The sequence below is a fragment of the Prorops nasuta genome, unplaced genomic scaffold (assembly GCF_024137725.1).
Source record: "Prorops nasuta isolate Cenicafe-Biocafe unplaced genomic scaffold, Cenicafe_Pnas_1.2 PNAS00006, whole genome shotgun sequence".
NCBI lineage: Eukaryota > Metazoa > Arthropoda > Insecta > Hymenoptera > Bethylidae > Prorops > Prorops nasuta.
In genome coordinates this window covers 9,909,091-9,934,303 of record NW_027116803.1, presented here as the reverse complement: position 1 = coordinate 9,934,303, position 25,213 = coordinate 9,909,091, and the positions used below count along the sequence as shown (strand labels likewise).

The following is a 25,213-nucleotide window of genomic DNA, read 5'->3' as shown; positions in this document are numbered from 1 at the left end:
GATTATGTAAGGCTCTTCTTGGATGATGCTTCGGTCACAATCTGATGTGATAGAGCAAATCGGAGAAACAGATACTAATAATAATGCTAAAATAATAACAGGATCGAAAGATGGATTAAATATTAAATCAATATATTGTAAAATAATGCTCAGAAATGGTAAATTTGGCCAATTTCAAACTTATTTTCTGCAACATTTGAGTGTAGTAAATGTTTTTGCACAGAAACTTTTACAAATTTAAGTATAACTATTAGCAAATAATACATTTATTACATCCAAATGCACTTTTTCTTAAAGTTTATTTCATTCATAATGACCTTATGAATTTGAAAAATTTGTCCCTATCTCATGTTACGTCCCTAACCAATTAATCCCTAAAAATTAAAATTATTTTATTAAAAGAAATAGGATAATTGAATGTGATCCCATATGCCAGAATCTGCAGGCACCGTCGCCGGGACCTTATCTTTACCTACGTTTGCATCTTGCATCGTGCGACTATAAGTCCGTGAGAGAATTCTACCTCCCACTCACTCTAAGATGCTTTAATTCTTATTGGTCAAAGATAGGATGAATTCATTTTATAAATGTTTTGATTGGCTTAGCCATCTCCCTGGATCACGATCCAGAACCCGTCGTCGACTAATTCGATTAGCTTTTAAGACAGTGCTAATTGTACCTTCAACTAGAACAGTCTTGGAAGACTCTCTTATATTTGTTACAGTTAATAAATAAAAACCATTAAAAATCATCGAAGTCTGCTCAACTAAGTGTTATCCCTCAATACAAAAATCCTCCATCGAATTTCCTACAACTACTACCAGCTGGTAAGCAGCGGACATTGGAGCCCACAACAAAAACTGTTCCTGAGTTTACCACACAACTCAGGACGTAACACTCAATATTGAGATCCAAATAACTAAAATTCTCGGGCCTCTTGGATATTTCTTCGGTCATAATCTAGTATGATAGGCTCGATTGAACAAATAAAGCTATTAACACATAGCCATCGGGCGATTTTTGCTCAAACTTGTCTATAAATCGGGGTATTTTTAACGAAATCAAACTATTTCGGTGTGTGAATTAAAACTGCGGTTATTATTTGTCTAATTATTATATTATCCATTATGGTAAAAAATAGAACTAAAATAAATGCTTAAAAATTACCAGCAAAGTGCACAAACGACGTATGTAATTTTTTTAAAAACGAGAATTCTCGTTTCCCGATCGCAATATGTTAATATTGTTAAAATAATGTTAAGTTAGAAAATTGGGTTCTATTCCTATGCTACAAAATAACACCCAAATACATCTGAAAATGGGCAATTTCAAAAACTTATTTTCTGCAAAATAATGGTGTAATAGGTACTTCACCTTAAAAATTTTGCAGATTCAGGTATGTGTTAATAAGTAATACGATTATTGGCACTGAATGCACTAAAAATAAAAATTTGTTGAAATTCAACATTACCCTATCAAATTGAAAAATCTGACTCTATCTCAAAATTGATAGTCGAATAATTAAGATTTTCGGGATTCCCTGATCTTTCGTCGATCATAATCTAGTATGGTAGGGCCAAGTGAACAAATACATGCCATTAATTCTGCAAAAATCATATCAGAATAAACAGATGGGCTCTAATACTATGCTGAAAATAATGTCCAGAAATGGCTAAAATTAACCAATCTCAACTTTGTTTCCTGTTAAATAGTAGTGTAAAGATTGATTCACACTAGACCGTCAACTACATGCACAGACACTGACACCTTGATGATTGCGTAAATTCAAACAATTCTGAAAGCTGTCGGTTGGTACCAACCGACGACCTTCAGATTTTTAACGAGTCGTGTTGGATCGCTCCGTAACGATTCATGTCAGTTGCTCCCTCTCGACGTCGCACCACCTTGTCGTGGTGAGAGGGCTCACCCTTCTTCCTGGTCGATGAATATTTGTTTATATGTATATATATATTATATTATATATATACGTTTTTCCTGTGTTCCGACCGGGGGGAGGGTGCTAAGAGTGCGACAAAACTTACTATATGGACGCGACTAATAGTAATATAAAGTTTACTGATCAGGAGAGGGAGACTCCAGATCCGGTCTATGATTCTTTGATAGCGCGAGGGGGGTCTAGACCGTCAGCATGCGATCGTGTAGAGTTAGGGGGGGAGCAGGCCTCTGACTCTAATATGACTACTTGCTCTAATCAATATGTAAATGTGAATAACGACGATATGGACATCGAATCATGCAGTGCAATCAGTGAAATTAGTGCATTATCTACACTTTTAAGTCGAAGTCAAAGCCAAAGAACTCCTAGAGCTCATAAAAGAAATAACAACGAATCTTTGGATGATATAAGTAAAATTAACAAGTTAAATTATGGTCAAAAAATAAATAAAAACTTAACAACAACAACAATAACAAATAAAGGCTCAACAATAACAGCTAGCTCATTTGAATCTATAAAAAATAAAATCAAGGAATCGTATAACAAACAATTAGAAAAAGTATCTCTTGTTTTTAAACTATTGAGCAGAGACAGTATAAAAGCTCTAAATACAAGTGGTAGCCCAAAAGATCCAAAAGACGGTTTAAATTTGACTAAAGCGGATGTATATAAATATTTTAATACCAATAAAGCAGTTGAGGATTTAATAAAAGAGGCGGACAAATTAAACAATGAACTACATGATACTTTTAAAAATGAAATGGCACTCAGAGATAATAGAATTAAAACTCTAGAAGAAGAGAACTATAGATTGAGAAATCAACAAAATAGAGATAATATAAGTATAAGATCTGAGGCGGAATCTTTTAAAAGACCTAATATTCCAAAGAGCAAAACTGTAGTGAGAGATAAAAGTAATGCTGTGAAAAGCTATGCTAATGTAATTGGAAGACGCAATAATAGCCCAGATATCAATAAGAAAATCAGGAATAGATCTAAAAGCAGAAATAGGATAACCCATCAACGACCACAAAAAAAATAAACAAGACATGCAAACACAAATAAGCATTGATAATGTATATAATAAAAATCAAGATAAAATTAGGAATATTAATAAAAAGAATCTAAGAGCAGTTATAATTGAAATAAAAGATAGTATTAATTTTAATAATGTGGTTAATAAGTTAAAACTAAATATTGACATTAAAAAATACGGCGTCATAATGAAAAATATGAGAACAAATCGTGAAAATAACATCATATTTGACTTTATTTATGAAAATGAAGATCAGGTATACGAATGTATTAAGGAGATAAATAAAATTCTAGGAGAAATGGCCAGTGCTAAGTTATTAATTCCGAAAAGATTGGTTGAAGTCAGAGGGTTTCCCTTATGGGCTGAAGAAATGGATATCAAAACATCAGTCTTTCAACTAATTTCACCCGAGTATGATAAAGGTTTCAAAATTGAAAATATCGAAATTAAATATACCAAACCTTTAAATAATGGTGTACTGGCAGCTAGGATACTAATTCCGAAGGACTATATTAAAATTAGAAGAGAAGAAATAATCAAATTAACTATATGCAACTCAATTTGTACTTTAAAAGAAATACAGAGTATTAAAAGATGCACTAGATGTATGTATATAGGACATAAAATTGCAGATTGCACATTCGAAGGAGACAGAAGAAATTTTTGCATAAGATGTGGCAAAAATGACCATGATTTCAAAATATGTAAAGAATCACCATCTTGCATTGTCTGTAAAGAGGACTTAAAATTGGATTGTAATCATTTTTTAGGTTCAAAAGCATGCAACATGATAAAAAATTTAGAAAAATATTAAAGGTTAACAACATTAATAACAATAATAAGGTCAATAAAAAAGCTAATAAAAAAGACGCTAAAAGAATAGATATCACAGATCAATATACTAAAGAATTACTAATTTACCAAACCAGTGTGGCTAAAAGCAAAGCCTTTTTTCTGGACGTGGAAGAATTAATTATGGAAAATCAATGTGATATTCTAATATTAGCGGAGGCACCTGCAAGAATGGGAGGAAATTCTTTTTATAGTAAATCCAGGTTAGCAGCAATAAAATTGTATAATTATTATAATAAATTATACACACCTAAATTAATTGTAACTCAAAAACATTGGTTGGCACTAATGGTAAATGGATTGACTATTGTCAGTGTGTATATCTCTCCCAATTTACCAATGGGGGAATTTGAAGATATACTTAATCAATTGAGTGATATGATAATAAAATCCAAAGGAGGTTTACTACTAGCAGGAGATTTTAATGCTAGGACAACAATAACGGGAGACAGATGCACCAATGGTAGAGGATCTAGATTAGAGGATTTTATAAATGTGAACAATCTTTATCTATGTAACTCCTTTGAGGTTAAAACATTTGAAAACAGTAGAGGATTCTCCTCTATTCCTGATTACACTATAGTTAATAGTTACATTAGAAATAGGATAAATAATTGGAACACATTGACTACAGCTTTATTAACGGATCATGCATTAATCACGTATAATATTATCACAAAGACAATATATGATAAGAAGACAATAGATCTAATAAACAATAATAACAAAATTAGCAATAAAAAAGAATGGAATAGAAACACGTTACTGAAGGAAATTGCTGGCCTGTTTATAGCAATTTCTGACGACAACACAATTCATGATCCAGTAAAATATATAAATTCATTATTAGTAAAAGCATCTGAAGCAGCGATGAAGAAAAAGAAATTCAGCAATATAACTTCATTAGGAAGAGGCACTTATTGGTGGACAATTAAACTGAATAGTATTAGACAACAAGTTAAAACCACTAAAAATAAATTAAATAGGTGTAAAGACTCAACGAAGATTCAATTATTAAAGAAAGAACTGAAGAAAATAAGATATATATATAAAGAAGAAATAATTAAGGCTAAAAATGACGCTTGGAATAATTTAATAGATGATTTAAATAAGGATCTTTGGGGCCGAGCATATAAAATTGTCCTAAAAAAAATTTAGCAAGCCGTACATATTAAATTTGGAGGAAGCCATAACAACAATAGATGAACTGTTTCCAAAATCTAACTTTAGTGATAAGTTAATAAAATGGAAGATGGAATTTAAGGGAGAAATGCTATTCGACAGCTTTAATTACAATTTAATTAATCCATTTACCCCCGCGGAAATAATTAAAGTGGTCAAGGATTTTAATTTAAAATCGGCAACTGGATTGGACTACATTCATATGGAAATTGTAAAAATAGGAACGGAAACCAATATGGGTCTTTTTATAAATATTATTAATGGTCTATTAATGGAAAGAAAATTTCCTAGTGAATGGAAAAATCAAAGGTTAGTTTTAATACCTAAATCAAAAACAGACAAATTTCGACCTATATGCCTAATAAATAGTATGGGAAAATTATATGAAGGATTACTAAAAAACAGATTAACAGATCACTGTAATAAAAAACAATTCTTCTCAAGTCGACAATACGGATTTCTAGAGGGAAGAAACACAATAGATGCGATAGATTTTGTCCTGAATGAAATTGAGCGTCCAATGGAGGAAGAGAAAATTAACATATGCGTCACTGATATAGCTTTACTGATATTATTAGACATAAAAAACGCATTTAATTCGCTGGAATACTTAGACATATTAAGAAGCGTAAATAAACTACCGGAAATTCCTGAATACATTGTAGAGATCTTAATTGACTATTTACATGATAGGAAAATACAACTAAATAATAGCGAAGGACATAGTATTGGCTTTACGAGTGAAAGAGGTGTACCTCAGGGATCTTTATTAGGGCCAATATTATGGAATATTACATTCAATGATATATTAAATATACCTTTACGAAGTCATTGTTCGATTGTGGCTTTTGCGGATGACTTAGCGGTAACAATAAAAGGTAAAAACTCAAAAGAAGTTAATATAAAAGGGAATAAAGTTATAAAAGATATTACAAATTGGCTAAAAGAAAGGAATTTGCAATTATCGGAAGACAAATGTGAAGCTATAGTGATAACAAAATATCATGAACGTGGAGTTGATCTGAATGAACGAATTAAGATAAAACTCAACAATGATATATACTTAAAAATGGTCAACAATGTAAAATACCTGGGACTAATAATTAACAATAGATTAAATTGGAATAATCATATAAATAAGACATGCCAAAAGGTTAAGTATTATACCTTTATGCTTAGAGGACTAATGCCAAAATTACATGGGCCTGAATTTCGACTGAGAACTTTGTATATAAATTGTATATATTCTGTATTAACATATGGGGCTACAATATGGGCGGGAAACATTACAAAAAAGAATATAACCCTAATCAATCGAGCAATTAGACCTGCATTAAGGTGTACAATAGGGGCTTGTTATGACGTTAGTCAGGAGCTTTTATTCATTCTTAATAAAGTAACACCCATAGAATTGTTATTAAAAGAAAGGTATGAAATACATAAAATATTAAAAACAATAAAAAGGGATGACAATTATAAATCATGTAAGAAAATAATATTTACGGAAAGTAGAGAAAACACAATTAAAAGCTGGCAAGATTCTTGGAATAAGAATAAAACAGCAATATGGGCCCACAAATTAATACCTGATATTAAAATTTGGATAAATAGTGCTAAAATAAGTTATTTAAATAAGTATTTGACTCAATTTATAAGCAATCATGGATCTTTTAACTTATATAGATGGAGAATAGGAAGGGCGAAGAGTCCTTTTTGTAATGAATGCAATAAATTAGAAGATGCAGAGCATATATTAATAGAATGTAATAGATGGATAGTTGAACGTGAAGTATTGACTTGTTACTTTAAAATAAAAGGTAAGATTGAAGCGAAGTCTTTGTTTAATCAGGCACTAAGTACAAGTGTGGGTTGGAATTACCTAAAAACATTCATATCAACAATAATGAAAATTAGAGACGAGGAAATTTTAAATTCGAACGAAATAATTGATTAATTGGTTAATCAAACGAAGAAGGGATACTAATATCCGGAGGGGTGCAATACGGATACTGCGAAATACGTAAGTGAAGCAGCTGTGGCACATTGAATCCTCCTAGTGGGTTTTTTAGTGGGTAGTTCTAGGCATGGGGATACTTATTATCGTTATGTCTGGAGAGTCCCACATAACCCTTAGCCGACTTTCATCATAGGCTTGGGTATGCGTAAATGCATTTTTCCCACGAAACATAAAGACATCAACTGTCTTAGTTAATAAAAAAAAAAAAAAATGTCAGTTGCTTGGTGACAATCTGATTTAACTAACGTATTACAAAAAGAAATACTTTCATTTAAAAAATGGATCAAGAAAAACTAATAGAACAAGTGAAATTGCACTTAGTTTTGTACGTAACAAGTCATTCCAAATACAATGATACAATACATAGAGAGTCTTTGGAAAAAAAGTGGAAAAAGAAATAAGTCAACCACATGTAAGACATTTAAAATGAAATATGTTTATTTTTAAAATTTTAATTAATTTGGTCCTGCCAAACTGCACGCCCAAAATGTGAAAAAAAAATTCTTTAAATGTTGCTCGCACCGCCAGTGCTGTATTAGCTGCATTCTCCTCTTTTACTGGTATACTGTGAATAGTGGCATTGTTACTACTATAACTAATAGCTTGTTGTGTTCCAAAATTATTCTCCCGAAGATAATTATGTAAAATGCATGTGGCTATTATAATTTTATCCGCATTCTTCTGACTTACTTTTAATCGTCGATTATATATTTGGAATCTTTGACTAAGTATTCCAAACGCATTTTTTGATACTCCGCGGGCTCGTGATAATCGATAATTACAAATTCTTTTCGATTTGTCGCCCTGAATATTTGAACGTAGATATTGTCTTAACAAGTTTTTCTTCAATGGAAATGCCTCATCGCGAGCAATGACATACGGTGCAGAGATTTATGTATTCGGAAGCATCTTGTATTCAAGAATGTATCATTTCTTTCTTTCAAGGGCTTTGCCTAAAGTAGAATTTGCAAATTATACCACCATTGCTATTCCTGCTCAATCCACTTATGTTTGCTGCAATGAATCTATAGTTTGCATCTACCAATGCCAAAAGGACGATGAAAAATGTTCTTTATAATTAAAATATTGTGATCCACTATTTGCAAGCTCTTGGATACTACGTGCTTCCCATCCAAACACGAATACAGTTTGGAAAATTCTAAGATTTCCAAAATTCTGTAACGTAGGGGTCAGCCACCTCGCCGAACCAAAGTAGATCGCACGCGTCCATGTGCAATACCGGTAGTATTGCACATTGCTGACGCCTGGACTTCTTTTCCGGAAATGCGTCAAACCTTGGGCGTCGGCCGTGGTTGTGGAGATTTTTTGGTTGTCATGTGTCGAAAGATGATGGCGCTACTGACAACACATGACCTATTAAACCTCCTACATATTTGCGAGTTCCGCGACCCTCGAATTGAGTCTTATTCTGTGCAAGCTTAGCCGCTGCCGCATTATCCGCGTCCCAAGGTCGTAACTCTAGTGTTCGTTCCACGGGAGAAGAGTACTTGACCTTATTCTAATAAACCTCTTGCCCAGTCGCCGTGTACTGGTAGTTAAGTCTAGTAATATTCAATCCGAACCAAATCGTATAGTAATCATCGCGAGTGTGCATCTTTCAGTCGTGCCTAACACGTACCGTTCTGAAAGATAACAATAACTACTACGAACTGATCATAGTTAACTAGTGCGAGTAATCCACAACCATAAGAGAGTCTAGTCTCTCCAATAGTTGTGACGAATAGTAAATAAGCCTGCGAATGCTGTTGCAGCATAATTAGCGTTTACTGTAAGTATAATTGTAATACCTGAAAATACATAGTTTTTGTGTCAAATCTGCTGCTCCAACGTGTGTTTATACTGTAACGTTGCGTTCCCTCAGCGTTACAATAGCTGCCATCTAGCGCTTTGCTAATCTCAAGCGCAAGATAGGCGGGTCGTATGCGAACTAGGAAGTTATAAACCGATGAGTTATTGATCGGGGATCGATAACTTGTCGGCTTCCTCCTGTCGCGCGATGGGTGTAGCGGGGCAGCGGCGGGACAGGCGGCCTTACCTGCTCCCGCGGACTGCCCCGACACACGTAGTTTGGAGGTTCATAGGAACAGTGTTGAGAAATAACCCCGCCGCCGTAATAAGCCGCAGCAAGGCAGCAGCCGCCGCAGCGAACCAGGGAAAAGTGCAAACGGAAGTGCAACGACTGCCACCTTGCCGCGAACCCATACCGGACAGCGGAGCCTACCAGCCCTTCGGGCCAGTGTCAAGGGCGAGAAATAGAGGGAGAGAGAGAGAGAGAGAGAGAGAGAGAGAGCGGCAAGAGAGAGAGAGAAGAGAGCCAGCCCTTAAAAGCAGAAGTAAGGGTGATTATTCGTTTAGTGTTAAAGTCCAGTGACGTCCCGGGGTGTGCTAGGACTCTAGGGCTCGTAGCACCGATCGGGTTTTATAGGGAACCGCTGGCCCTGCTCACCTGTCACGGGTAAGCGGGCAACCTAGCGGAGTGGTCAATCCGTCGGACTGATAACGAAAGCATATTGTGTAGAAGCGCGAAGTAACCGAGTGTTCGCGATTACATATATTCGTTGTGAGTTGACCGTTGACAGGATCGTTCCCTTGAGTGGATACCAAGGCCGCGGACTTAGTATAATCATCGTGAGGACTCGCGACCTTAGACTCCCCAAACGTAAACAATCCGGGTCGTTGTTGTGTTTGAGTACGCGGAAACGGAGTAAGTGCGATTAACCGTCGAGTGACGCGCACGCACGGGGATAGGGACTTATCCGCGTAGCGTCGCGTAGTAGTTAACTTAGGAATCCGCCGGTGGCACGCGAGTACCGCGCGACTCGGTGGGGGACCACCGCGAACGCCGACTAGTGGCTCGAGCGCGAGGTTAGCTATTACGTCATCAGGGCTTCAGCCGCGTTCGCACGACTTAGGCCGCGCCCACATTTGGGACTTAACGTTAGTATAAAAGAACCGTGTACGGCGAACATTGTATAATATTGAGTGCGGAATTGATAATAAATACAATTTAACTAGAATTGAAGAATTATAGTTATTAGCACCCCCTCCCCTATATTCGCGTACGAGGGTTAGAACCGCCTCTGTATAAAAAAATATTCGGGTATTAGTAATATTACATCGAAGGCGCCCGGGTCTTGTAGGAAGTCGCCTATTGGAACGCGAACGCGATCGATGAGAGATCACTCCTCCCTCCCCTTTTACGCTATCCCTCGGGATAGACAGTAGCGTCACAATACATACTATCATTCACCCCGAATCTTGCCAAATCATTACATTCTTACCGCTCGGAGTGTAATATTTTAGTTCATTGTACTGTGAGTCGCAAAGCTCAATCGGCGTTTCTACTGACCCAGACTGTAGTGTCATGTCAGCCGAAACTCGACTGATAGGCGGCCACGACTACCCAGTACGTAACAATTCATTTGCGATATTTTCACAGTTTTCAAGTGTAGGGTATGGTATTGTAAATGGCAGCAAATTTTTAATAAAAGCTTCGCATACTTGTGAAATGATTAATTGCATTGTAGAACAATCAAAGCAATAGCTAGTAGCGATAGTTTTTTATGAATCAACAGAATTTAAAAACCTAGAATGATAAGTTAAAAACATTTAATTGTTATAAATTTTCTGCAATATTGTTTTATTATTTGTAGAGGCTGTATGTAAGAAAACTTGGTTCAATCTTCGAGACTCCTTCAGACGAGCAACAAAGAAAAAGAGAATAACTAGGGGTGAACAAGCAGCTAATAAAATAAAAAAAATGAAAGTTTGAAGACGAAATGTCGTTTCTTTTACCGCTGTAACGAGGTTCTCTCGCTACGTATCGAAATACCATAATTTAATAAAGAAAAGCAAATGATTAGTAGTGGTTATTTCAAACCCTACAGTACCGACTCGGTGCATAGGTTTCCAAGTGGACAGGAAATACCGTCTACGAACATCCCTATGGACCATCAGAAGACCGGATGAAAAGACTGGCGCTCCATTCAAAAATCCAAGCAAGCAAGGCAGGGCTGTGTCAAGTAACTTGATGGCTTGAGACGAGGAGAAGTGGGCACAGGGACTCCTGCGAAAGGCGAATTCTCTAGTCCCCTGACGAGGGAGAAATATGAGAGTGAGTCGGGACTGGGACGTCGCGCAAGGCAAACGTAAATCACACCGGCTCCCTGATGCGTGTTCGTGTACGTAAGGTGAGCTTGCTCCCTACATAAGGCACGCACTGTATATTATCGATCCCACAAGAAACAGACTTCACCTGTAAAAAAAGGCGGCAAGTACATAAACCATCTAGCATAAATAATATAGTAAAATTATCCAATTAAAAAAAGTAGTGAAATCCAAATATTAGGCAAGTGTATTTTTTCACCTTAGCAAAAGTTAAATTTTTGAAAAAAAAAAGGAACAAAAAGCTACTTGCCGGGCCCGTAATGTCCATGTACAGTGAGAAATAGAATCGTCTGTGGTTCGGCTAACTTCACTCTGTATTTAATATGAAATTTGCTGTACTACGCTATAGCTGAATCTCACACACGATTCAATTTCCCACTATGCATGGACATCACGGGCCCGGCAAGTAACTTTTTGTTCCTTTTTTTTTTCAAAAATTTAACTTTTGCTAAGGTGAAAAAATACACTTGCCTAATATTTGGATTTCACTACTTTTTTTAATTGGATAATTTTACTATATTATTTATGCTAGATGGTTTATGTACTTGCCGCCTTTTTTTACAGGCGAAGTCTGTTTTTTGTGGGATTTCATAACCGTTTTGTAAGAGTATAATATTTCAAAAATTAAATAATTCTTTTAATTTTTCTACAGAATCTAAAGAAAATTTCCACACTTCTCATTTTTTGATACAGCAGCGCTTAACTAATAAAATAATATATATTAATATTGAAAAAATATCACAGTCAACACATTGAATTTATTGATATTTATAATGCATTCTGCATAAATGAACTTCATAATTAATGTCCCGGCTACTTGTTTAATATTTTCAGTTTCACTATAATAAAAGTTTGATTACATTTTTCACAATCAATAAACATACTTTCAACATAAAAATAATTAAGTAAAATGTATGTTTTAATTAATTTACATTTTCTGTTTATCAACATTTGACTTTTTACCACCATCTGACCTTGCTAGACTTCACTAGTTTCATCAACTACTTGAGTTGATACTAGGGCAAGACTGGACAAGCAATTCGCAAAGCTTTAAATAAACTACAATCAAGCATATAATTAAAGCTGACATTGTCGTTTTGCATACCACATTTTTTTTATCACCAATTACTCTCACATTTATGCTGCTAATTCTTGACAAAGGTGACAAAGGAGATACATTGGCGAGTCGTCCTTATAACATTTCCTGTGTCAGAGTCCTCAGATGTTCATTTCGCTAATCTCTATACATTGTTGAAACTGGTCAGATTTCTGGTGCTGCATAATGGAGTGGAAACCATTAATTTTTGGACTAAGTTTCAATTGAGAATAAACGTGCATTTTTTCATCCATATTGGGTATACTAGTTTTCTTTAATCTTTTCAGATGTTCAATTATTTACCATCTTCTCTTAATAATGTAGCCGTTAGACATAAATTACATTAAGGTTAGACAATTGTTAGTACTCAATGGAATATTTTTGCAAGAAATTATATGCACTTCATCCAAAACCATAATACCCCATTGCTGTTCGTACAACCATTCCACTGTTTGTTAGGCTCCCAAGGACATTTTTGTGTATGTGTCATCATGGAATATGTTGTAACTGAAAAACTATAGCCCATTGGCTTCTCTTTTCCTTTACTAGTAAACAGATACATCCAGTTATCAGCAGTTGACCACATTTGAAATTGCTGCTTCCATTGCACAACCAAAGCTCCGTAGTTGCATAATACCAAAGTACTTTACTATGACCTGAATTAAAGATAAATAAACAATTAATTTTTATCTATATACATTTTAAACAGATACTGTACTATAAAAAGATAAGCAAAACTAGTATACTATATAGAATTATTAAATTTACTAAATTATATACATTACCATATGGTAAAGTATGCATAACTCGTCAATTATACATATTTTACCATATGATAATGTACATAATTTAGTAAATTCAATAATACCATTGAGTATACTAGTTTTGTTTAATCTTTTCAGATATTCAATTATTTACCATCTTCTCTTAATAATGTAGTCGTTAGACATTAATTACATTAGGGTTAGACAATTGTTAGTACTCGATGGAATATTTTTGCACAAAATTATATGCACTTCAACCATACTAGTTAAACTGTTAAGTGAAGCAAAGTATTTCACTTTTATGTTTGAATCCCATGTCATTTTATAACCTGTATTTATCAATGACTCTTTAAGGAATAGATTTGAATAAAGAAAGAAATATTTTCACCATAAAAATCTAACAGATAACTGAGTTAATAAATACAGGTAATAAAATGAAATGTGATTCAAGCGTAAAAGTAAAATATTTTGATGGACTCAAAGTTTTAACTATTTTTTAAAAGTTCAGCGTTAACATTTCTGTTAGCATTGAAGAGTATTTTTCTATCAATTTGAAAATATATGTAAATAATATAATAACAAATTCCTAAGCTACTTTAAGGTTTAAATAATTATGTAGTTACCTTTTGATTATTTAACACAGTCTGCTCTATCCTCAGTAATGAAAATGGAAATGTTCTACCTTAATATAAACTGAAAAAGAAATACCACACAGTACCACAAAGTAATTACATCCTGTGTTATAAAAGAATATAATGTTATACTTATCTAATTCGTGCGACTTCTTCTATCACTGTATTTATTTATCATTTTGAAAATTAATAGATACAATATCGCAACACGATGAATAACCTCACTGCATTAAAAATACAAATAACCTCACATTAGAATATACAATTCACAATAGTCGCCGGATTAATTATATCGATCATATCGACTTTATTTGACAGTTCACAAACACAGTTCGGTCGTTGGGTATAGTTTATTATCTCGTTAGCGACCAACTTCAGCCCGAGACATACATTTTGGCTGAAAAAGGAGATGAGGAAGGAGAAAAATGTTATATTTCGGCATATATATAGATAACACAATATGATATCTCTGGATTGCGTGAACCGATTTTCATGTTCGTGGGCTCAAATGAAAGCATTTTTAAATCCATTTTAAGAAAATCTTTATTTAAGCAATAACAATGGATTATTCACAGAGATAAATCGATTTGAAAATTGAGACGGCCAAACTTGCTGTATAAGAGGGTAGTGCCTCGACGGCGGTATAGACACGTCTATACACCTACTTTTATGTACTTGCCGTCGAGACACTACCGTGTCTCTTGATACATAGGGGAGACCTGTGCAGGTATGGTAGGTTTCTGCCACATGTCGAGTGCCGCTGCTAAGTCCATGGCAACGCGCATGACACCGCTGGCTTGGGCATTATGGGGATGCACCACCCTGACAGTCCTCTATAGAAAAAGATCTTGATAATGTTTTCGTCTCCTCACTTCCCCTCACATGCGTAAGTATGTGGGTGAGGAGAGTGTGTCTATTGTCGTGAGGCTCGGGCTACCTGTAAAAAATCCTCCCCTCTCTCCACGACCTAGCACACTGAGCAAACCAGGCTTCCGTACCGTCCTTTATGCACAACCAATCAGCTCATTGGGAGATGCATATGGTTGGAATGGTGGGGTAAGGCCCTTATGTTAACGCTGGGTTGTTAGCCACCCACATGATCAACTGGTGCCCTGAAATTACCGAATCTGAGGACGGCCGAAGATAATAGGAAATGACTATCACGATCAGCCCATCGTGGTAGAAGAATCCATTACACCGCATATGTAAGAGCGTGAGACTTGTACCAATTTAAATGTTGCTTTTACTGATGAAGAAAATGAGGATGATCCTAAGGATATAGAAAATATTGATAAAGACAATAGAGAATGACATGGATAATTTACAAATTAAATTTAGCACCGATAACCCACATGAAAGAAATCTAAAAAGTATACTTCTCAAAAACGGAGAACGAAAGATGAATCATTCCTATTGAAACAGCATCAACGGTGTTAATGAAACACTTAATATCCCAAAGATCTATAACTACTGCAGAAAATTCACTATCACTTCCACTGCCAACTGCAAAAGATTCATTCTTTTCCAGTATTGCTTCCACCGTAAAGAATTTTTCACCATATTATCAAAATATAGAGAAATCCTAAATATTTTCAATTGTGTCAAACTTGGAAATGAAAACACATTCACAACACCAGTCTTCTTCTATTCAATCATCTTCAAATAATGACTAATTAGGTAAATAATAATGTAAAATTAATAAACGATATTTATCTTAAATATACTATAAGTTTTTCCATTGGGGAAAGGGCTTCACGCATCTTTGTATTTTGTTTTTGCAATAAAGGCTTAACTAATATTTAAGGTGGTTCCAGCGTCAGTGAAATTTCTTCAGAATTATTTAAAATTTTAAAGAAACGTTATTTAAACATAGAGGGATATTCTACTAAAATTTGGAATGATGTTACCGATGATATAAGTAAGAAATAATTATTTGAAATTGGCACTTTTAACGTGTAGCCTAATGGGCGATCAACACATTCTGAAGAAATTTATGCTGTATTACAATGACTGCACAAAGCAATAAAAAACTGTAGTAATATATTTTAAATTATAAGCAATTTTTTAATCACCGAAAATGTGTACATTACCGATAATAATCTCCTATTATTACTCGTGAAAAATTAAAAAATTTTGTACTTGTGTAATTCTGCATGGAAATGTGGTAACTACTCAAGTCATATGCGTATTTCTTTTAATATAATTCTTTCAAAAAAATTAGTAAAATTGAATAAAAATAACACTTAAATTATGTATTTTTTACAAATTGATTTTCTATCATAACCGGAATAAGTAAGTACTATTTTCAATTTAGTAACTACCTACAACTCTATTTGACTAGAGAGTCGTGCATGAACCACCTTAATAATTGAAAAAATTGTGATTGAGACATTCGAAAGTAATTATAAAATTTCTCATCGTAATTTAATAATTCTTTAAATAATGTCCAATATTCGCCATGAATTTTCCTAGATACTAAAATCGGATACACCCATTTGCGCTTTCCATTTTGTTTCTTAATATTCTCATTGTCTTCTTCATCCAGCAGAAGAGCAATGACAATTAATTCTTGATGGCGGGATGATACATCCATTATGATATTTTCATAATTGATAGTCTTTCAACTGTATATAACCTTATAAATGCATATGTCAGATGATCATGGCTGTCGGTAAGCAATCGGCACATAAACCATCACGAACCGATCCAAAACGAACCGTTAAAAATCTGAAGGTCGTCGGTTGGTACCAACAAACAGCTTTCAGAATTGTTTGAAGTTACGCACTCATCAACGTGTCGGTGTCAGTACATACAGTTGACGGTTTAGTGTGAATCAACCTTAAGAGACGCTTCCACATAGATAATTTTGCAATTTCGGGTACACTTGTTGATAAATAATATGATTATTGCTTCAGAGTGCCCTGTAAATGAAAGCTTCTTGAAATTGAGAATTACCCTATGAGATTCAAAATTCTGTCTTTATCTCAATAATGAGAGTCGAGCAACTAAAACCCTCAAAAACCAAGCTTCGCTTGTAAAAAATGATGGCAAGTATATAAATTGTTTAGCGAAATTAAGATAATAAAATAAAACATTTCACTTAAAAAAATTAGTGAAATCCAAATGTTAGGCAAGTATATATTTTTACCATGATAAAAGTTAAAATTTTGAAAAAAAAAATAGTAAGATAAAAAGCGTACTTGCCGGGCCCGTAATGTTCATGTGCAAATCGCTTTTTTGCAATATAAGCATTGCTTCTCGTAAGTTCAAAATGTGGCTATTTAATACGATTGCATACACCGAGCCCCTGACAAGTAACTTTTGTGTTACTATTTTTTTTTCCGAAATTTTAAATTTTGCTATAGTAAAAATATATATTAGTTTAACATTTGTATTTCACTATTTTTTTATTTGAAATATTGTATTTTACTATATTAATTACGCTAGAAAAATTTATGTACTTGCCATCTTTTTTTATAAATTAAACTTGTTTTTGTGGATTTTAATTACTCGGCTTTCAATATTGAGATAAAGACAGATTTTTGAATTTCATAGGGTAATAGTCAATTTCAAGAAGCTTTTAATTACAAGCTACTCTGAAGCAATAATCATATTATTTATCAACAATTATGACCGAAATTGCAAAATATTCTGTGTAGAAGCACCTCTTACACTACAATTTAATAGGAAACAAAATAGAAATTGGTAAAATTGAACCACTTTTGGACATTATTTTACAGCATACTATTAGAAACCATGTTTTAAGCCTGACATTATATTTGTATTATTAGCAGTCCCTATTTATTCAATTGAACCTACCATACTAGATTATGACTGAAAAAAAATCCAAGAAGCTTCACATATTCAGTAATTAAGTTTTGAGTATGGTGATAAAGACAGATTTTTTCATTTAATATTGTCATGATGAATTTCAATAAACTTTTTATTTCAATTTATTCTGGAGCAATAATCATTTTATTTATCAACAATTATGCCTGAATTTGCAAACTTTTCAAGGCGGAAGCAACTCCTACACTCACATTTTGCAAAAAAACCAGTTTCAAATTAGTGAGTTTTAGCTATTTCTTGACATTATTTTACGATTTCGAATTAAATCTCAATTTTATTTCCTGTCATTAATTTTGCATTATTATACCATGCTTTAATTCACTTGGGTTTACCTTACTAGAATGTAACCGAAGAAACATGCGAGCAGCCGTATATTTTCAGCTATTTGGCTCTTAGTATAGAAAGATGGACAGCTCTTTGAATTATTGGGTATTTATGAATTTTAGGAAACTTGTAATATTTGCAAGTGCAAATCGCCATCAGTTCAATAATATTGCAAGAGACTGTTCAAGATTTTACCTATTTTTTAACCATTTTTGTATATTAATCAGTCTAATATATTTCGTATAATTTTTCTGTTATTGAGGTTTACAGAGTTAATTTGATGAATTTGAAATGTCAAACTTTTGTGAACATTTCGTGCTATATAAGGAAGGTTTTTTTTTATAATTATTGACAAAGACATTATTGTTTTTTCACTTTTATAATAATTTTTAATATGTAACAATCTTTGACAAATTTTCAGAATAATTGTTAAATTGTAGTAGCACATTTAACAATTTTCATGAATTATAATCTTCAAGAAGTAAATTTTTTCCGAACGCATCGAGCCGGCCGAAATCGTGGAAAAAAAGTTTTAACCGGCTCGTTGGTTAAACTTAGGTGAAATAGAGAGCGAAAGAAAGGTCCGACGAAAGTATATCCTTCCCTTTCGTACTCATACTTCACCGGAGCTAACCGAACTTCAGCGACGAAAGCCGAGACACGCACGCATCGGTATAGCTGTGTCCGTGCTAGCTAGCGACAACGTGGTGGGGATACCCCCAAATTTCCATGAGTTAGCATCTCTGGCTGTGGTTGACGTCGTGAATTTATTATCGCCGACGGGAACACAAAATGGCATGAACTGTCATTTTTGACATCTAAATTTCGAGTGATGGGGCAGCGCGCGGGAGCAAGTAAAGGCCTGCTCCTTTTTCGCCGTTGTCACTCTAAATCCATCGCCCGACACTATATAGAGAGCCGACAAGTTATCGATCATCGATCAATAACTCATCGGTCGATAGTTCCCTAGTTCGCACGCGACCCGCCTACTTAGCGCTTGAGATTAACAAAGCGTGTGGTGGCAGCTCTTGTAACGCTACGGGAACGCAACGTGACAACATATAAACAAATTATACATAAAATAGTGGTTCTAAATAAATGTTATATAGTTTTTTTCATTAAACTGATCTAATAATTATTTTGTTCGTGTAAATTGCCGAACCCCCCTGACTACTTACCGCGACTAACCTCGCTCAGCAAATAAGTCGCAATTTTCACAAAACCGAGATTTACATTTTTTGCGCTTAACCTCCTTTCAAATCTTTTTTTATTTATTTAAATATGAATACCCAAATCGATAGGAAAGGCTCCGCAAAAAGCTCATTGAAAATACAGGCTGCAATTGTGCCACAAATAATTAATTGACAACATAACAATACAGCATACATAAAGTAGACATAAATACCTACTTTCTTCAGGAGTTTCAGTTCTTAATGTTAAAAAATCGCAGAGTTCTCATTTTTAAAATAAAGTAACAAGTTTCCAGTTTTCTTAATTTTCTCGACTTGTAATTATCCTATCGAAGTTTTCCAGTTTTCATTTTCTTCATTTTTCCATACTCTACAATTCATCCAATGACGTCAATAATATTGTTTCAACGAGTTTCAAGTTATTAACGAAAAAGGAAAAAAAAAACAATTTTTTCATAAAAAATGTTAATAAAAAACGAATGAAAAAAAGTTGAGAGTTGAAAACATAAAACTTAAAACATTAAGGGGAAGTCTCACGTTCGACTGGGCCATTCGTTTGCTGATAGGATTTATGTCATGCAAAAATGCTCCATTGCTTTGCCTAATATTAAATGTATTAACCGGTGTATACTTTAAACATACGTACCAATAATATTCATTCTACAGCTAAACAGGCCTTTTCCTTCTTCACTAAAGAGACGCTGCATAAAATCTGTATTATAATTCAAATTAGCATTTTCATTTCGTAGAATAAGACCTCGTTGGACGCCTTCAGACATTTTAGCAGCCATTGCAATTACGTCTTGATTTAAATCTCTAATATTAAACTTTTCTTCGAATATATATGCTGCGTCTGCTCCTCCAGCAAGTCCGGCAACAGTTGCTAAGTAACCACAATAACCGCCCATTGTTTCGATTATGAATACTCGTCGCTTTGTACCTTGTGCTGATTGGCGAATGCGGTCGCAAATCTAAAAATAAATACTTCAAATAAATTACCACAATAAAAACAAAACGTTTTGGTACAGATGTTAGAAGATATGGCAGTAATGATTGCAAATGAAGGTGTATTTATTCATCATTCTGAAGCAAGCTATTGTTATCTATACCCGTGTAAAAATTTTGAGAATCGCAATCAGTTTTGAGAGTCCCTCACGTTTTCTTAGAGACAGTATTACCGGGGATGGTACGGCATTTGTTAAAACTCAATATACTTCGCGAGCCTGTTTTCCAATACTATTATTTCAAAATTTAAAAAAAAAATTATTTTTTTATATATTTATTTTCACATATTATCTATTATAATCATCGACTTATATTTATTAATAAATTTTACTGAATCAAAAATTTCTTCCGCGGTTGGACTCGAAGCTGGAAAAGATCTCAATTTCACGCGCAGCCGTCCGACATTTGGTCGATTCGGCTAACCAAGAAATTGTTTGACAGAGGTTCGTTTATTTAACCTAAATTGTACGATTTATTTGTCTATTGTTTCTGTATACATGAAATTGTCTTCAATCAAAATCGAAGTGTGGATGAATGGACTAAACGTCGGAAAACTGTACACGAGATTGTGATCGGTTCCAGCTTCGAATCTAACCGCGGAAGAAATTTGTCATGCATTAAAATTTATTAATACATATAAGTCGATAATTATAATAGGTAATATATGAAAATAAATAAATAAATTGTAGTTTTTCTTTGCATTTTAAAATTATAGGATCGCAAAATAAGCTCGCGAAATATTGAGATTCAACAAATGTCGTACCATCCCCGGTGATACTATCCCTAAGATATCGTAGGGGTTCGAAAAACTGAGTGCAACCTTCAAAATTTGTATGCGGGTAATTGCTCCACTTAAATAGCCCCAGAGCATAGAAGCACGAATATACACTTATCTTCAAAACTATATGAAGCTTCAGAAATTCCTATGAAAGAAATTTAAATAGCTTATAGTTACGGAAAGATAAATATCTCCTTACGTATATACTCTAAGGTGATTTAGTTATTAGACTTAGTATAGGTTTACATTAACCAAGAATTTTCTTCAGAGTTAATATTCCTGAAATATTCACTAGAAATTTATTGATTTTTCTTATATTTAGTACTTAACTAGAACAATTAAAAATTTCAATAGGGTCCGTCCTAAACGCCGAATATCATAAAAATAAAAAGTATATAAGGTTCTTAGGCGAGGCGCATAGGGGGGTTAAACCTTTAAAAACTTGCACCGTATAATATCAAGAAACACGATAGTGTCTCGACGGCAAGTACATTACCGCCGATCACTACTGTGTAATACACAGTAAGTTCGGCCGTTCTAATTTTCAAACTGAATTTTTTCCGTGAATGATATATTACCATAATTTAGCAAGGCCTCTCCCTAAATTAAGTTTTATAAAAGCTTTCAAATGAGACCTTGAACGTCAAAATCGGTTCACGTAATCCAGAGATCTCATGCTCTGTTGTCTATATATAAATATATATGGGGCATTCCATGCCAAATCGGACGGTCATTTGCCTATAGATCTCCAATTTTTGGGAAATTTTTTTTATGATTAGTGCTTAGGGAAATATGTCTTCAGATTTTTTCCTAAATTTTTTCGGTTTGCTATTTAGGAAGTCTGAATTTTTAAAAATTTGATCCTCTTGTTTTTTAAATCCTTATAACTTTCTCAAAAATGTATCAATTTTAATAATTTTTTTAAAACTTTTTTGTTTTTGACGTACTTACAGAAAAAAATATTAAAAAATCGTAGGAAGGTAACTATTATGCCATTTTTCGATTTTTGGCATTTATTTCACTGTAACTTTTTTGATGTACAGATCGATTTTCTCCAAATTTTTTTATTAAAATTTACTAGAGTCTTTAAAAACGTCAACCGATTTTGAAAATGGGCACATGAGATTTACTATTTCATTCTTCGATTTTTTAATTATATCACTATAATTATATAAAAATATTTATTGAAAATTTATTTTAGATTAATGGCAAAATTGAATAAACCATTCAAAAGATGTTTAGACAATGAAATACGCTATGTTATATTACATACATTTTTATTTATTAAAGACCTATTATTCATATACTTAAATATTTAACATTATTTAAATATCTTGTGAACCTTACTCATATCGGATCGTGAAAACTTTTTAAATTGTAATGTTTCTCTCTGTATGGGAATGACGCAATGAAACTTTTGTGTACCCTTGACTGATTGCGCTCTTCTATATCTGATCTCAAGTTTTCTCTTCTCTTCAGTATAATCGATTTGTGGCACAAAAAAAATCGATATGTTCTTCAAATTATTGGGTCTCGTAGCCCATTCATACAGTTCTTTAGGATTGGTAATTTGTCGATCCAAAGGTAACTGCAGACTTGCTCGTGCAGCCATTCTCTTTACTGTACCGCCAATACCATCAAAAGCTCCTTTACCATGAGCTGTGGCGAAAAAGTGCCATTCCGCCTTTAATCCAAAATCTTCTTCGTGACAACTCAAATTTGCAAAGTTTTTAAAATTTTTAAATTGTTGGGGAGCACCGTCAGAAAAATAAAATATTTTAGACATACCTTTGAACATCTTATTAATAATATAATTCACAGCAACTTTTGAAAATAGGTGCACGGAAGTAGCAACATGTTGTAGATAGTCAGAAATAGTCACTAGGCTATTATGAAACAATTCATTACTTTTAGTAAAATAAATAACAATCGGATATATGGTAGCTTGATTATTATTCCAATGGAATCCAGGTGCGGCATTTTGAACTACAAATTCATAATTCTCTGCGAAATCACATACGATGATAACCTCATTTGATTTTAAAGATTCTTTCAAAGATCTGAAAAAATGTGATTGTTCCTTTGCTATGAATGCATGAGGTAAAAGATTTTTTATGTTATCGCAAAAACTATCCACAAAATCAGTTGAGGTTTTCGTAAATGTTTCTAGGCTTGTACGCGGATTTGTAACCCAGTACTTGTATGTTATATCGTCGATATCATTATTGTAAAATATATCAGTTAACAAACTTCTAAGAACCTTGATACCTGGGCACTTATCGCATCGTTCAAAATAACAATTGAATAGCGGGTCTTCGCAGATGACCATTTTAATGCAATCATTATATTGCCGTAAAGGTGCCAACAGATCTTTTGTTAAAATAGGTAAATTACTTCCTGTAAAAAAAATTGTAAGTATTATAATTAACAACATGAAATTAATGATAAAACTATGCTTGCCTATCATCATAAGTTTTACGTTTTGATGTACTGAACAAACGTATATCGTATGTGTTCCACTTGAACGAACAAGTACACACTGTTGAGGGCGTAAAGTTGCAAATTTTGAAAAACCGATTTTATAATCAGGATATCGCTTTTTGAAAAATTTATACAGCTCTTTTAAATTAGAGAGAATTAGCCTTTTTTGTAAATGCACACGTTTACCATGGTCATTGCGAACAGAAACAACATCATTCATACCTGGCAAATTCACGCTTGTTTCATCATCTATATACAAAATCTAATACAGCTGACTTTATTTCATTAGATAAGGGTAGAACTACGAGTAAAAATAATTAGTTATAATATTGTCAGTTATACATTTATATGAACCGATATTTTATATGAAAAGTGCAATTACCTATTTTTAATCCAGGTTTAGATAATATTCCCTTTTTGTTTTTAAGTGATTTAGCTAATATTACCATATGCTTCGATGCTCCAAAAATTTCAGCAATTGTTGCAATGCTCCAACTTTTCGGTAGTAAAGTCAAAATTTGTACTTTTCCGTCTTGACTAGTATGTTCATCATTGAACTTTGTTCTTAAATCATCAATCATATCCTTAAGTCTTTCGAAGTAGTTTCATCTTCAGAATTCGTAACAATGCCTAATGTATCTTTCAAATGATTGTTTACATTTTCAAGTTTTGCTTTCAAATACGAAATATTGTTAATTTTCTTTTTATGTACTGGAGACTCTTTTAGCAACAGAAAAGCTCTATTTATTATGGGAGAAGCTCTCTGTTTAGACTGATTTGAGAACAAGTACTAAGTTGAGCTTCTAATATGTCATCAGAGGATCCTGATTCTAAAAAAATATTAGTGATATTTCATAATATTTCATATGTTAACATTAATATTTTTGCATTCAAATAAAATTAATCAATAACCATAAATAAATTAACCAATAATACCAATTGAAATTGGAGAGAGTAACTTATTTTCTTCGGTATGGTCAACATTTTCAGTTTCACTAATAATTTTGACGCACTTATTACTTTTTGCCACAATAGTGTTAGGTGAAGCCTTCAAGCTTTTAATTTTTTTCCTACATTGGGTACATAAATAATCCATGTTACTTAAATTCCACCTTTCTTTAATAGTTGCAGATGGTGGTCGTAGACCCTTATTCCGAACTTTATGATGCTCCAAAAGTAAAGGATTGCAGCATTTTTTAAAAGCGCCAACATTCATTATTATTATTAAATAATTATTCAAATCGCAAGAAAAAATAAATACTTGTTATAATGATATGTACAAAGATAAATTTCGTCTTCGTATTAAGTCACTAGCGAGGTCAATTTTAACAGCCAAGTATAACTTAAATTTATTTGCATTGAGTAGTCGTACCAACCTATATTACGGAGTTAGTTATTTATCCCTGCTGGTGGTATACTGGGTTGTCTACACCTAGCGGTGGCTAGGCAAACTAGAGACTAGTGAAAAATAAAATCAGAGTGAGAGCGAGACGCATCCGAATCTCAACTCTTCTCTGATTTCTAAGAAACGAATTTCCATAATGTATACAAGTGGAAACTATGTATAACATAATTAAAATTCGAAGAATGAAATAGTAAATCTCGTGTGCCCATTTTCAAAATCGGTTGACGTTTGTAAAAACTCTAGTAGATTTTAATAAAAAAGTTTGAAGAAAATCGATCTGTACATCAAAAAAGTTACAGCGAAATAAATTTCAAAAATCGAAAAATCTCATAAGAGTTACCTTCCTTTGATTATTTAATATTTTTTTTCTGTAAGTACGTCAAAAACAAAAAAGTTGTTTAAAAAAAAATTATTAAAATTTATGTATTTTTGAGAAAGTTATAAGGATTTAAAAAAC

At 33.4% G+C, this 25,213-nt stretch overlaps 2 protein-coding genes across 9 annotated transcripts in view; both read right to left on the bottom strand.

The window, feature by feature from the left end:
* Pfk (ATP-dependent 6-phosphofructokinase) overlaps positions 1-25,213 on the bottom strand; it is a 433,792-nt gene that overhangs the window by 82,746 nt on the left and 325,833 nt on the right. For all 8 annotated transcript variants that reach the window (XR_010822829.1, XR_010822830.1, XR_010822831.1 and 5 more), the window contains exon 13: positions 19,734-20,058. Coding sequence is in view for 5 of the 8 variants with exons in the window: in XM_066728950.1 (XP_066585047.1) it covers positions 19,734-20,058 (325 nt within the window). In the remaining 3 variants the exon portion in view is untranslated. The remainder of the gene's footprint in view (positions 1-19,733; positions 20,059-25,213) is intronic.
* LOC136774442 (uncharacterized) lies at positions 22,192-23,932 on the bottom strand. The gene is given in 4 exon segments (XM_066728745.1): positions 22,192-23,267; positions 23,331-23,607; positions 23,609-23,652; positions 23,734-23,932. Coding segments are annotated over 4 exon segments (1,596 nt in total).